At 43.4% G+C, this 15,800-nt stretch overlaps 1 protein-coding gene across 2 annotated transcripts in view; it reads left to right on the top strand.

The window, feature by feature from the left end:
* The window catches only part of HPS5 (HPS5 biogenesis of lysosomal organelles complex 2 subunit 2), a 1,306,927-nt gene that overhangs the window by 1,144,959 nt on the left and 146,168 nt on the right, over nt 1-15,800 (top strand). For both annotated transcript variants that reach the window (XM_069623788.1, XM_069623787.1), the window contains exon 22: nt 15,171-15,444. In XM_069623788.1, the coding sequence (XP_069479889.1) occupies nt 15,171-15,444 (274 nt within the window). The remainder of the gene's footprint in view (nt 1-15,170; nt 15,445-15,800) is intronic.

The following is a 15,800-nucleotide window of genomic DNA, read 5'->3' as shown; positions in this document are numbered from 1 at the left end:
TCTTCCCTGGGGTGAGATCTAGTGTTCCCTGACTAACTTGAGGTGCATGAATTTGCAGGAACAACAAGCAGCAATGTCACGATCTCGGCAATGGCACCAAAAAGAGAGTGATCAGGCACCAACATTTGCTGCTTGCATCCCCTACAGGGACTGGACCGCGAGGCTTATGTTGAGACGTGGTATTGCGATAAAAAGAACAAGTGGGTGTTCTGAAACGGAACAGCTGAACATGCAGAAAAAAGAAAAAGAAGTCTTGCGGCACCCTATATGTTCTTCTGATGTCATAGGTGCCTTTGATGCCATTTTATAATAGGTGCCAAAGCAGCAGCATGCCTTTGGGGGCTATTGAAAATGTTTCTGAGGCAATCTTCAGCGTGGGAGATATTTCATCATAGGATAAATTAGTTGAAGAAGGAATACATCAGACTGCCCCATTTTAGTTTGCTTTTTTAGTCCACTGCTCTTACCAGAACTAACGGTTCGGACTGAGGATAAAGGTTACTGGACAGACAGTCACTATTATCAGTAAGTGAAAGCAGCCTCCTTAATTTGCTGGCTTTTGGTGTGTGACAAAATTCCCTACCTAAATCAGGGGACCACCTGGAAGGTGACTCAAGAAACCGGGTGCCTCCCCTGAGCCAGTGGATGATGGTGATGGGCCCGGCGACAGTATTTGAAGGATGCCCTCATCACATAACCTTGCTTATTTTTTATATTGTATGTTGTTGAGTGTCTAGTTTGTATTATAATTATGAGTATAAAGGTTTCAAGCCTGCTGCCTTTTTGAATGCAGCGAAACTGACGTGGAACGGACATTATACCACTACCCTGCTGCCCCCCAACCCCCTTTGCAAAAAAATAATGCGCCTGGGAAACAATGTGTCAAGTAATTCAGAAAAGAGTAGAACACTTATCTATAATGCACACACTAATACCAGAGCACTCAGCCCAGTGTAGACAGCCTTGGAGGCAGGAGGAATGCAACTAAAATCCAAAATTGCAAAAAGGCCAGGTATAGGTTTGGTCAAATCCAACCCTCTGAGACCAAAGTAGCCCCAGGGGCACTCACGGAATACAGCCACTCCCATCCCTTGCTCAGTTCTCACCCAAGGTGCAGACCCTCAGTTAACATCCCACCCACCAGGAGTGGGGAAAACAGTATAAATGCATCCAGACCAAATTGCTGAGCGTGTGTTGTAGGTACAGATTATGCTGGTTTGTGTTCTCAAGTCCGTTGAGTTACCTGGAATGGCTTGTCGTCTTGGGGGCACCTGGAGCTTGTTTGCATTCACCTTTTGCTTGCCCCCTCAGATCACATAAACCCCCATAGTGTAAGGTCCTTCATTGCAGCCCTCCCCTGTGCTTCGTCTTTGTGGAATCTGGAGGTAGTACTTTTTGTGTGGGGTTCCTCTCTCTCCTCAGATAGGTGGTTTGTCTTTCTTCTACACACAAACATGAAACTCCCAACTTCATCAGTGTTTCACAATACAATATTGGCTTTGTCCTGTCTGAATCCTTTGGGAAGATATTTGTAATACTCCTAAAAGTCCCTTAAGCAAGTGCGACTATTTACTTACCTGATACTGTTGCTGAACACTGGCTTAGGGGCACGTAGAAAGAATAGAGCTGGAATTTTAATGCAATATTCACACTTATAAGGTTGGTCTTTATATCCTTAAATTCTCAATATGTGCCTAAACACGGTTTTCCTTTCTCACTTTAAACTGTCACAGTATTCTTGTATGGCAAAGTATGGGCTTAGTGTAAAGTGTTCTTATTGTCCACTTGGGACGGCATTACTGTGTTAGAGTATATGTATTTCTCTGTTGTCCTGGCTCTCACTCCTTCCCAACTGGTTGGCAATGGCTGCATGCGCAGGCGGGCCGTAAAAGCTGGCTGAAAAAGATAGCGGTCACTTCAAGAGATTTTGAAGGGGAAGGGCCTACGTCACGCGTGCGTCCCTCTGCGCCGGGCCCACACCTTACCCTCACGTCACCAACGGTCCACACCCAGTTCCTGTTTTTCTGCCTAGTGGACGGGTCCAAATGTTTTGCTGTGCTGCAACTCCCTTTTCAGGGCGTTCCTTTGGCTGTCCATCACCTTTTTTCCTAGTGATTGGTTCTTTATTTTATTTTTTTTAATTTGTGGTTCCTCCCTCTACGCATCCCGTCTGTGACAGGCTTCAACCAGTGCATCCGTTGCCGGAAGCATTTTTCAGCGGCCAGTCACCACAATGCCTGCGTCCGCGATCTGGGTATACATCACCCGGTGACTACCTGAATATTTTGCAATTTACCCGAGGTCTCTGCGGACTCGTCTTCTCTCTGTGTCCGAGCTGGGACCGGTACCGAAGGCAGCCGAGGACTTTGTTCGGAACAGGAGGGAGGCCGATATCGGTAAGAGTGAGACTATACCTTCAAGTGAGGTAATAGTTTCGGCACTGGCCGTTGGTACCCATGGGAAGACTGCCTCCTCAGTTCTGATGTTTTCACTGGACCTTTCAGGGCAAAACCCCCGGCCTATTCACCTGAAAATACCTCTGGGTGGGAAAGCACTTGTACCTCCAGTTGGGAAAGTGTTAGTACCTCCAGGTGGGAAAGGGGCACAGAAGACCCATCCGATACCGGAAGAGTTATTTAATCAGGACAAGATAACAACGGTACCAGCAAAATCCTCTATTGCCTCGGTACACCGAACAGGCAAGGGTACGTGCAAAGAGGCTCACGCCTCCGGGGTTGATTCAGTCCATTCCGATTCCCCTGTACTAGACAAAGCCAAATTGGCTTCTGCACAAAAAACTTCTGGTACTTTGTTACCGAAAGGAAAAGTTTTACCTTCAGCTACCGCAGTTGAGCTTGCAAGCTACTCGATACTGAGGAAATCTCATAAGTCCTCTCATAAAAGGTATAAGCACTCTCATTCAAGATCTAGTCCGGTACCGGATTCTCCACGAAAACACAAACGGAAGAAATCTCCCTTGACTTCTGTCTCGGGCTCTGTCCCGGAGAGCCAGAAAAATAATTCAACTCTAATTTCTGACTCGGAAGACTTTGACGCTTCCAAATTCTTTACAGTTACACCGGAACAATTGTTCTGCACTCCTGTGAGAGCTCAGACTCCTCACATTTTGCCTCAATTTTCTCCTCAGTCTGAGGTCAATTTGGGACAGCCTACACTGGTGCCATCACAACCTGCACCCCAACTGCTTCTAACCATTATTCAGGTGCTTAGACAGATGGTATTGAACATTTTCAAACCAAGCCAACCACTTAATAGGGCTGAGTCTTCTACTTCTATCAGTTTGGAAGAACCTCTACCTAGCCCTTCTTTTTTAAAATTGCATTTGGTTTCATTAAACCTTTACAAAATTCAAGAGAATATACATACAGATATTAGAGAAAAAACAAGCATCAATCATAAAATTCTGTTAAACCAAACAGATCTAGTTCATACAAGAGACAGTATCCCAAGAAGAGAAAAAGAGAACATAGAAATAGAAATAAACAAGCCCTTAAAAAGTCCTTGGAATCAATAGAGAAACTCTTGACCAAATCTATTAAAATAATATAAAATAATATAAAGTAAGGCCTGCACAAATATGTCTATATAACCTACCCCCTAGTAATTAATTAAACGAAACTAATTTGATACAGATAAAAAATGAAATCGAGATGGCCAGTTCCAGCAATTCAGGCCTTTACATTACAGATTCAGACGGGCAGAGAAGAAATCTGCAGTACACATGCGGAGCAGACAGAGGAAAGATTGGGGTATTCAAATTCAAAACTTTCCAATAACGAGGGAAATCCCCACGTCTACTGCAGCTCTACAGGTTTAGAGTTTTAATAAAATCTGATAAGGCCAACCGGTCATGTATAGTATGAGTACAAAGGCAGCATTTCTATGCCATATCCACATCAAAAGGAATACAGTTCAACACTAATGCTGGCAAATATCTGGCCCTTAGAGACTTTTGCGAATCATACTCCAGAACCAGGTGTCGTAGCGACCCAGATTTAGACAAACAGAACCTACAACCAATTTGATCGTTCTTTATAAGGTTCCTCCTTTTCAGAATTTCCTTGGTCAAAGGAAGATTCCACTGCGCCTTAAGTAGGGTCCCACAGTAATATCTGTTCGGAAATTGGAGCAGAATATTGGATGGGGATCCTCTGTGTTTGTTCATGCGCCAGATGATTTAGGGATATATAGGAGTGAAAGTCATCCATTGTATGGACCCAATACAGGTCAGGCAATCCCCTTTTCACCTTGAGGGGATTAGGGATCATAATCTCCAGATTCAGGCAAATATCTTGTAGGATATGTTTGCATCTTCCCCTCAGGGCAGAAAGCTCTACAGATAGGGTTATCTTTTCACCCAATAGATGATACAAGGAGTCAGGTATAGGGGTGACAATGTTTGCAAAGATGGTCAGATAGCACCATTGTACCCTTAGACAGAGTGAGGTAAGACCTAACTCACATCTTAGTGCCAATAACGGCACTGCATTGGGCATGCCGAGTAACCGTCTCCATAGTCTGCCTTCAATTTCATTCAAGATCTTCTTCACATTGTCCGGCAATAGTTTGAAGACATATGTTAACTTAGGTACAATCTTGCCTTCAAAAAACATTATTGCCGGTTTGATATTAAATTGGTCGAATTTTCGATCAATTTTTATAATCTGGGACTCCAAGTGCTTGGCCTTACAAAGCAACGCTTCAGAACCAATTTTAGATCTCCTATAGGATCCAAAAGTGAAACCTAGATACCCGATACCTTCAGAGAATTTCAAGGCCATCCCTTCAACATACTCCGCAGGTTGATTTAACGTTAGCGCTTGTTTTTTTATAGGCCAATATTTTCGTTTTATTAGGATTGATAGTAAGGCCATTATCTCTAGCACATTCTGCAAATCTATTGAGAAACCTTTGCAGACCTACCCTAGTAAGGTCGAAGATTAAAAAATAATCTTCATACGCTAGCCATGTTATTTTCGCCTTGCCGATTTTAGGTGCAATCAAGCCTTCCTTGGCCAGGGCATACACAACATCTGACATGTGTTCATTAAATAGTCAGGGAGCCAGGACACACCCCTGCCTGACGCCCCAGTAAGATGTAATTCTTAGAGATAGGTCCCCCTTTTGACTGAGGCGGACTTGGATCCCACAATTTTCATAGACCCCCCTGATAAACCTCAACAGTCCCGCCGGTAACCCTCATTTAACCAATTTTGCCCAGAGGTTTCCACGTTCTACACAGTCAAATGCAGCGGATAGATCGATAGAGGCCATATATGTGCAGCGATTCGCCCTCCACCAAGCATCTTCCTGGAGGCATTTAAGTACCACTCCATTGATGTTAGTTTAGTGGCCCTTCTTAAAACCGGTCTGAAACCGATCCAGTGGGTGAGCCAATTTAGCTTGCAAAGGGAACTAGGTTTATGCAAGAGGCCATGAGGCCCAAGAGCCTTTGAAACCACCAAGCTGTCAGTGACTGGTGGGTAGAGAACTGAACAATGGTTTGTTGAATGGCTTCTACTCTTTCCAAAGGTGGAAAGGCTTTGTGCAGTGTTGATAATGTCATGTCCTTCATGATTTATCTTGTTTCCACCAGTGTCAAGGTAGACACGTGCAAACATTACTTATCAGGTATTAGTGATTACCTGTTCGTTCCCCGCAACCATGGACTGACCACCACCTGATCGACTTCTCTATAACAATAGACAAACAAACACCCAAAACTCTAGTTATGGCACCACCACTTCCTACCAGATGTAAAAAAAAATATTACGCCAGATAAACTACTACCTCATCTCCTTCCATCCCTTAACTCCCTACCTAATAATTCTGAACCCAACCTCCTAGTTGAGGTCTTTAACAACACCATGACAAAGGTCTTAGATATCATCGCACCACTTAAACTGTGCAAAAGTAAGCAGAAGGCCCACCTTAATACCTGGTTTACACCCCACCTTAAAGAACTGAGACTTCAAAAAAGGAAGCTACAATCCCTATGGCGACACACCCCATTGGAGGAAAATAAATTACAACTAAACCACTTTGCAAACCAATACAAAAAAGAAATAATTCACACCAAAAAAAACCTCTTCAATGGCCAGCTCCAACACGAAGGAACTTTTCACGATTCTCCAGGAATTGGAATCCCCCATTCCCCCTTTAAACAATGCACCCAAGGACAAACAATGGTGCACCAGCATTCAGAATGCCCTGACCAACAAAATAACGTCACTTCAAATCAAAATTGCCAATAAAAAAGCCTCACTGCCCGACCTCTATTGAAGACTTCAGTACCATAGTACCATTCAGCTTTACTAAAGTTTCCATCCACGAATCTGAGAAAATTATCTTATCCCTGAAACCATCCAACTGTCAGGGCGACAACTGCCCCGCACAAATAATCAAAGATGCGGCAAGACACTTAGTGCCCTTTATCTCAAAACTCATCAATGCCTCCTTCAAAACCAATTCCGTCCCAAGTAACTTAAAAGAATCGTGTGTTCTACCTCAGCTCAAGAAACAAACTCTAGACCCGTCCATCCCCACAAACTACAGACCTATCACCACGGTACCCTTTCTCCTGAAAATAATTGACAGAGTGGCATGCTTACAAATTCAGAACTACCCCGAAACCAACCACCTACTTGGCTCCCGCCAATCCGGATTTAGACCACAACATGGCACGGAAACGGCATTAATCGACGTAGAAAACCCAAATCGACGAGCTTAAGGACAAAGGCAAAACAGCCATGCTTCGCCTCCTCGACTTATCGGCGGCCTTCGACCTGATGGACCATGCAGTTTTATGCAAGCCCTGGCATCGGCAGCCCATTTCTCAAGTGATGCTAAAACCTGGGTGCAGTCCTTTTTAGAAAATAGAACGATGAGTCTTTTCCCCCCTCGGCATTAGCAGATCCCATCCAAACTAGCTGTGGCGTCCCACAAGGATCATGTGTTTCGCCCACTATGTATTAAATATACCAAGCCTCTATTTAACAAATTGGACAGACTGGGTGTCACCTACACAAATTATGCAGATGACACCCAGATCCTCATTCCCCTTTCGGGCAATTTCGACAAGGAGACAGCCTTGGTAAATAGAATAGATCTCCTCATTCAGGGATGGACGGCATCCCTTGGCCTCTGCCTGAATGACGATAAAACCGAGATCCTCATTCTTGGCTCTGATGTCAACCTAAAAAAATTGAATTCAAACTACCCCGAATTCAACATAGATGGCAACATAATCAAAGTAGTTAAAGATGTAAAGACACTAGGCTTCTACCTTGATTCCACCCTAACCCTAAGAAAACAGGTTAACTCCATGGCATCCTGCACTGCCTACACCTGTAAGCTCATTAGGGCCTGCAGACCATTCTTAACTAAACCCAGCTGCATCACTCTAATGCCCTAATAATGTCAAAATTGGATTACTACAACGTCCTTTACTTAGGAGCTAACAAATATATCCTCGACAAAATAGAAACGCTTCCAAACAATGCCCTCAGAACTGCCCTTACCATACAGAGAACACATCTCCAACCTTAGAAGAAATCACCACTGGCTAAAAATAAGTGACAGGATTTTACTCAAAACAGTTTCACTCACATTCAAATGCCTCAACAATGTAGATCCTCCATACCTCACTGAGAGAACGGTTAGATGAACTTTCACCCGCCCCTCCAGAGCAGCCAACTCCCATTGCCTAGAGATACCAAGATTCAAATTAACAAAAGCGGGAGGTAGTAGCTTTGCGGTACCTCTAGCCCTCAGAATTGACCAATCCTACCTCAGTTTCAGGCACAAGACTCTAAACTCGCTGCATGCTAATAACAGGTGATCCCTAGAGATCCCACTACTTACACATATGTACCAGGAGATCCCATTACTTATACATATGTACCTGACTATGAATGTAACCTATGTATGTAATGCCATGTACCTTATCAATGTATCTAACCGCACTTCATTTGATCTATTGTTTTAAACTGTACCTTTCTATTGTGCAACTAAGCTTTTAGTAACCTTGTACCTGTTGCACCCAGCTACCCAAGGGTTTGGTGCACATTACCAAATAAATAAACAATCAAACAAGAGTCTTTTTCTCTTTCCAACAAAGCCATTAAAAGGCACTCCGAGGGCCTTTTACGTTTACATGTCCCTATTCGAGCCTATGGCTTCATGCGATTTAGAATTCCTAACTTGGAAATTGGCCTTCTTAGTGGCCATTACTTCGGCTAGAAGAATTGGTGGCCTCCAGGCTCTTTCTTCAAAGGAACCATATATCGGGTTCCATAAAGACATGGGTGTCTTACGTACGGTCCCCTCCTTTTTACCTAAGGTGGTTTCTGATTTTCACTTAAACCAGGAAATATGTCTTCCAGTTTTTCTTCCTAGACCGCACGTTTCTGCGGCAGAAGAGAAATTGCATAATCTAGATGTAGTAAGAACTTTAAAATTCTACTTTGAAAGGACCAAACCGTTTAGAAAAGCAGACCAGCTCTTTGTTACCTTCTGTGGTCCTTCTGGCAACAAAGCAGCAAAGGCTTCTATTGCTAGATGGGTTGTCTCCTGTATCTCCAAGACTTATGACCTAAAAGGGCTTGCGACTCCGCAGAGACTTCAGGCTCATTTACTAGAACCAAGGCAGCACATGTAGCCATTACAAGGCACGTTCCCATTGTAGACATCTGTAAAGCAGCTACCCTGGGCTACACTGCTTGCCTTTTGCAAGCATTATGCTATGGACACATTGTCCAGAAATTATGCAAAATTCGGGCAAGAGGTTCTCTGCAACTTGTTTGCCTGAATCCTGTACATGCTGTCTCCTCCACCCTTGCTTATTCAAAGGCTTTTTAGTCTGGTCCCAACCAGTTGGGAAGAAGGGAGAGACAGGACGACAGAGAAATGAAAAATCACCTTCATGGTGATTCAGGTTCTCTTAGTCCAGGCTCTCCATCCTTCACAACACCCAGCCAGCCATCCCCTATAGCACGCATGTACTTGAATTCTACCGCCCCAGCGGAACCACCGGAACTAGGTGTGGACCATTGGTGACGTGAGGGTAAGGTGTGGGACTGGCGCACGGAGGGACGCACGCGTGACCTAGGCCCTTCCCCTTCAAAATATCTTAAAGTGACAGCTATCTTTTTCAGCCAGCTTGTCCGGCCCACCTGCGGATGCAGGCTTTCCCAACCAGTTGTGAAGGAGGGAGAGCCCGGACTAAGAGAACCTGAATCATCTGAATCACCATGAAGATAATTTTTCATATTTTGGTGTCACCTTGCATTTTCACTTCACTTAATGCACATTATTTTTGTTAAATACTACATATATATTTTCAATTTTTGTTTGTGTGGACAGACTTTGAATTTGTATAGTTTGTGTGTATTATCTGTACTTTACACCCATCTCCACTTCTCTGAAGAGTGAAGCCTTGCTGCTTAGTCACATTTACCAAGGAGAGTTTGGCGTAACTTGAGGGGATAGTTTCAAATTCAGCACTTGCAGTATCTGAGGAAGCCCGTTGCAGCTGATTGGTGAACCTCTGCTTCAAAGCCAATCGTGGGGCACCGGCAGGCGAAAGCCAGCCCCCAAAGAAGGCAACCAAATAAGGCTCTCCCTGACTGAGCCTGACCTAGCACTACGAGCTCCCAACTTTCTTTCTACAAGATCCCGTTGTTGCTACATCAGAGCGCCCACGAACATTGCAGGCTGCAACACCGCTTGATTGCCACCCCAACTCGTTACTATCACCGGTCCTGTGCTCCTACACAGTGAGAACTCTCAAACTATCTGTAATCACCTCAGAGAATTCCCTAATCCAGGACTCGGCAGAACTCTTATCAGTCAAACCTACACTCTCCGACACACGCACTATCCTACTCCACCTCATCTATCGACCCCCACTTGCCAATTCCTCCTTTGAGGAAGACATTACCTACCTTCTAACATTAAATACCCAACTAGGCTCACAAATCATTTTACTGGGCAACCTTAATTTAGGTCATCATGACCCTTACGATGCTAGTGCATCCTTGCTGGACGACACCATCACACAACTAGGCTTCACTCAACGTATGAACGGGCCCACCCACTCCAAAGGCAGAAGTTTGGACTTGCCTGGCCGACTCCAATTGTGACATCTCTCTACTCAACATTACATCCTGTTCCTGGATAGACCATCATTGTATTACCTTCAATATACCCAAAGGTACTCACCATAGTACACCCACCAGTACTGTACCACAAGCCCTATCTAGGAACAAATGTAATATAACCCTAGAGAACCTGCTACAGACTATCACTAAACTTCAGCCCAACACCAACACAGACCCATCCTCCTTGGTTGACCTTTACAATGTCACTCTGGAACAAGCCCTAAACCAAATTACTCCACTAAAACTGAGAAAGGCTAAACTGGCTGCCCATCCAAACAAATGGTTCTATGCAGAACTAAAAGCGTAACGCAACATCAAAAGAACGTTGGAAGCTAGTTGGATAAAAGCCCCCTCTCCTACTACCAAGGAAAAATTCTTCATTGCATCGGCCACAAACAAAGCAGCCATTACCAATACAGAAAAGGAGATTTTTTATAAAGAGAACTGGAATCTCCAGCGCCGCTCACTGACGACTGTATTAAGGTTAACACCTGGTGTGTCAACATCCAGCAAGCCTTATCAGACAAGATAGCACTCCTGCAAGCTAAAATAGAGTCTAAAAAGGCTAGCCTCGCTCCTAAAGCCCACTCACGCAATACGGCCAGCCCACATTGGCCCTCTTGTCCCTCTTTCCACTTCTCCCCAGTTACTGCGGAAGAAGTGGTAAACATAATTGCGAGCCTCAAACCTTCTAGTTGCCAAGGAGACTTATGCCCAGTGTCAGTTATTAAGGATGGTGATGAAGAACTAGCACCCTTTATCACTGCCTTGATTAACTCCTCTTTTGAGAACTCCTCAGTCCCTAATAACATCAAAGAAGCCTGGTTCATGGCACTACCCAAAAAAAACACCCTAGACCCTAACATACCGACTAACTACAGGCCCATTACGACTGTCCCATTTCTCCTGAAAATACTAGATACTGTGGCATATCTCCAAATTCAGAAACACCTGGAAGATAGCAACTTTTTAGGTCTGTGACAATCCGGCTTTAGACCCAGGCATGGGACTGAAACAGCCCTCCTGGACCTAAAAATCCAAATGGACGAAGCCAAAGACAATGGCAACCTGGCCATCTTGCTCTTATTGGATTTGTCTGCAGCCTTTGACCTGGTTGACCATCAAATCCTGACGAAACACCTCCCTACGGCTGCTGCATTCTTACCGAATGCCACTAACTGGATCCAATTCTTCCTTTCTAATAGGATGACTAGGATCTTCGCACCCTTGGCTGCGGCTGACCCAGTCCCTATCCAATGTGGAGTCCCCCAATGGTCCTGTGTTTCTGCCACGCTTTATAATATCTTTACTAAACTCCTCTTTGATCGTCTTGATGATCCGGGTGTCACGTACACGAACTACGAGGACAACACCCAGGTCCTCCTTACCCTCTCCGGCTGCTATGAAAAAGATACTGTAAAACTAAACAAAATTTACCTAGAAATCCAGGCTTGGATGGCTACACATAGCCTTTTCTTAAATGACGACAAGACGGAACTGCTGATCGTCGGCACCCAAGCCCGTCCCAACAAACTCGACCCCCGATACCATTCATTCACCATTGACAGCAATACCATTAAAGTCGCCAAAGAGGTCAAAACCCTTTGCGTCTACCACAACTCCACTCTCTCACTCAAAAAGCAAATACACTCGACAGCTTCAACTACAGCCTACACTAATAAACTTATCCATGCCTGCAAACCATTTCTGTCCACTAACAATTGCTGCACCCTAGCGAGGGCATTGCTTCTGTCCAAATTGGATTACTGTAACACGCTTTCCTTGGCTCCCCGAATCACAATCTGAACAGACTACAAGTTCTCCAGAAAAACGCCCTTGGGTGCGCCCAAACCTACCACGTACTACTCACATCGCCACCATCAGAAATGACATATGATGGCTTCCAGTACGTGATAGAATTAAACTACGTACCCTCGTCATCACCCACAAATGCCTATCCTTGACAGCACCCCGATACCTAACTGACAAATTCTCAAGACATTGCTCCACCAGACCCACCAGAGCCCCTTATTTACATCGCCTGAACATACCCAAGTTCAACCTGAAAACAGCTGGTGGATCAAGCTTCCCGGTACTAGCAGCAAAGTGCTGGAACTCGCTCCCCACAGACATTAGACTTTTAGAGCCAAAGTGAAGGACTTGCTCCTCACCCAGCAACCCTAATTTTTTGCATCTCAGATTTGCATATCTGTAGCTGGACTAAGGTTTGCCTGATGCCTATTCCAAATACTGTATGTATAATACTTTGATGCCTATTGCTATGACCATTTTGTAACCTGGTCTTCACAATGTATATCATATTTTATATTGTATGTTTGATCATTACTGTAACCAGTAGTTTCTCAACCTGTGTTCTGTATCTGTAACCTATGTTCTATATTCAATGCGCCCAGATACCTCAGGTTTAGGTTGCGTTATTCAAATAAATAAACTAAACTAAACTAAACTGACATCAGCCCACATCATGGTGCAAATATATGTCCGTTCTCTTTTCTTTCTGGTTTCAGTCCCTAGTATTTGCAATATAATTAGCTGTGTGTCTGAGGAACGCATTTCTGACCTCTCATTAGAAAATCACCCTTATTTCGGAAGTGTTTCTATGGGCAATTCACAAAGAAAGAAAACTGAGACAGAGAAAAGTCTTTGGCAAAAATCAGTAACAGTTGGACGGCCCTTCTTCATGTTATTTACCCTGAAATCTGTCCCCCATCATGGTACACTTCCTTCATTCCCTGCCCTTTTAGCACCATACTGGCGTAGTCTTCTACTACACATGTATGTCCCTAGTTAACATATTTCTGTATCTTTGTATACTCCATGTCTTGTGAAATTACATTTTACACCAGTTCTGTGCATAAAAGTACAGTAGTCTAAAGTACATATATGTAAATAAAAAATATAGCTATTCATAAGGCCTTTGTTGTGCTTGAAGGAAGCAGCTTAATTCACCCAAAAAGTTGGCACCTCCCAGCACTTGCCACTCGACGTTTGCCTGAGTAGCTCTCTAGTGCCTCTACCTCGCTGGGGTGCGCCACTGGGTCTTCTCTGAAGATAACCTTTCACCAAACATGAGTATAAGTTCCAGCAAGACATTTGATCTTCCCTTTGTCATCTTGTGCATCATATGTATGTCTGTCCTGAAAAACACTTGTCCCACTCGCTATTTTTGTTACTGAAAGCAGAGAGAGAATCCCAAAATGCTATTAGATGCTATGATTTTACAAAAATGTTTGTTGGAAGCCCTTCCAGCACATCCATTATAAGTTCGGGTATCAACGTGCCCCCAAATTCTCTGGTGTTGACTTTAAGACACAATAACCTTTCAAGAGTGAAAAATGCGCATCCGGTACATTTTGTTTTCAGTAACTTTATTAAAGCATCCATCTGAGTAATAGAAAAGGATTGATGTACCTTTCCCACACCTTGGCTTGAGTCGGCTGCTTTTTTCCTGAGATTGTTGGCTTTTATACCCTTTTTTGTCCTTAATTCTTTTTTTTTTTTTTTATTGAACTTTACTCAGTTACAACTAAGTTTTGTCAAAAGAGTTTTTACGTCGTCAAAATGATTCTCCAGACAGCCGAAGCGATGAGGTAAAGACCTCCCCCACAACCTGGCACATGTAGTTCTACTTATCAATTTAGCAATCCCTGGAAGCTCCTTTCCCTTTACGCTGCGCCCGAGTCCGGAGTTCCGGCGCCTACAGTTCCAGGATGGTTAATCTGGCCGAACACAAGTTCGATAAGTTTGGCTAACGCTTGGGTCCATTTAGTGTTCTCTCCAGAGATTAATCTGTCCCATAGCTCGTCTGTTTGGAATATCCATAAGTTATCGGCCAGCGGGGGGAGGTAAAGATTTCTGTTTTCGTTCGTGCTTGTGCATTCCATCACCAGGTGCTTCAAAGTTTCGATGGATAGTTCCTTTTTGCACAGTCGGCACCGTTTCTCGGCTCCAGCTCCTCTGATAGATATGATCTCTCTTGTCGGTAACAGATTGAGTCTTGCTCTCATAATCAGAGTCCTTAATTCTTTTGCATTAGCGCCCCTTTCCTCCTCATTTCATCTCTGTAAACGAACCCCATGTGTTGGTGTCCAAAAATCAGTTGTGAAAATCTGCCCCTCTCTGAACTCGCCCTCACATTGTATGTATGCATTAATGGAGTTATATGCCTGATGTCGCTTGCTTGCATGAGTCTTAGAGCCTGTATTGTAGCCCCCAAGCATGGTTTTGTAAGGCATATGTTTTGTAAGGACTTTGATCAAGCCATCCATCTTGCAGTTTCAAGTCCTTTCACTCGTAGTAACAAGTGATAAAAACAGTTCCTCATTAAGGCAAATATACCTTTTTTTCTTTACAGCAATGCCTTTCATTCTCTGGTGACACACTCTTCATATAGATTTCAAGTATTTCAAATCTGCGCAAGGAAACACTGTGAAGTGCATGGTTGGCAGTAATAGCAATGTTTTGTAAAGCTCCATCTTCAATGCTGTTCACTACCATATCTTCCCATTAGCCAACGTTTTCCTAATTTGATCAACTTACTGCTAGTTGGCTTCTATGAGAAGTGCTGGCTATTCTGATCATGTGCAGTACATACTAAAAAGAAGTTGGAGGTGTGGGGTCTGATGGACTCCACCTTGGAAGTCTTTACACTGGCCTCGCTTCTCAAGAAAATATATTATTCTAGAAGGTGGTGATCAACATAGATCAGAGATACAGGATTACAAGCAAGTGTTGTTTGTTATTTAAAACACATGACAAAAGCACCAGATGTACTTCTTAAAAGTAAGAAGAAATGAACAATAATTAATGGGGTGCGTTTGTTTAGCATATGAAATTATTCATTAGATCTAATTTTGTTTTCATCATGATTTGTTGGAATCAACTTCCTCACTGTTGCCTTGAATTTTCCTATCTAGCATGATATATCTAGCATGATATACTTAAACACAGATTTATTTTCATTCATAGGTTTAATGCCAGAAAATCTGGAGGAGTGGAAGTTTATTTTATGCCGCGTGCAGTCAACTTGTACTGGTCTTCCATATCAAGGAAATACAGTCGGCAATGGGAGCTCTGACTTGGGCAATAGCTTCACTACGCAAAATGTTGCTGTTTTACTTGCCAAAGTCATTGGCCCAGATAACGCCTTGCCTCTACTGGAGGAATGTGGATTCACTGAAGAGTTATCTGAAAGGCTAATACAGATTTTTGAGATTCTGAGAGTTGCTGAAAAAAGACAAAGGTATTTTCCACATTTTGAGGTTTTGTAGTAAATTTACAACTGCATTTTTCCACATGCTTTGTGCTAACAATCTCTTTCTATTTGCTTATGGTCCATAGAATCATTTTGGTTTTTTTTTACATCTATCAGGTTTTAATATACTGCTTCATGCAGGAGTCCTCACACTTCAATGTGCTGTAATGTTAGCTATTATTAATACTCAATGTAATGGTGCTCAGTTTACAGAGCTCTGGACAATGGAAGGTTAAGTCAGCCCAGATTCAAACTTGCTGAGTGTAGGCTAGCCCAATGTTCGAGGCAAGTGTGTAACATTTACAATATCCTGTCAGACGCCAGTGACTTTCTCCCATGAGCTA

Source organism: Ambystoma mexicanum, chromosome 11 (genome assembly GCF_040938575.1).
Source record: "Ambystoma mexicanum isolate Mex_15411 chromosome 11, UKY_AmexF1_1, whole genome shotgun sequence".
NCBI classification, from domain to species: Eukaryota; Metazoa; Chordata; class Amphibia; order Caudata; family Ambystomatidae; genus Ambystoma; species Ambystoma mexicanum.
The sequence above is the reverse complement of the archived record's forward strand: the minus strand, read 5'-3'. Positions and strand labels throughout refer to the sequence as shown.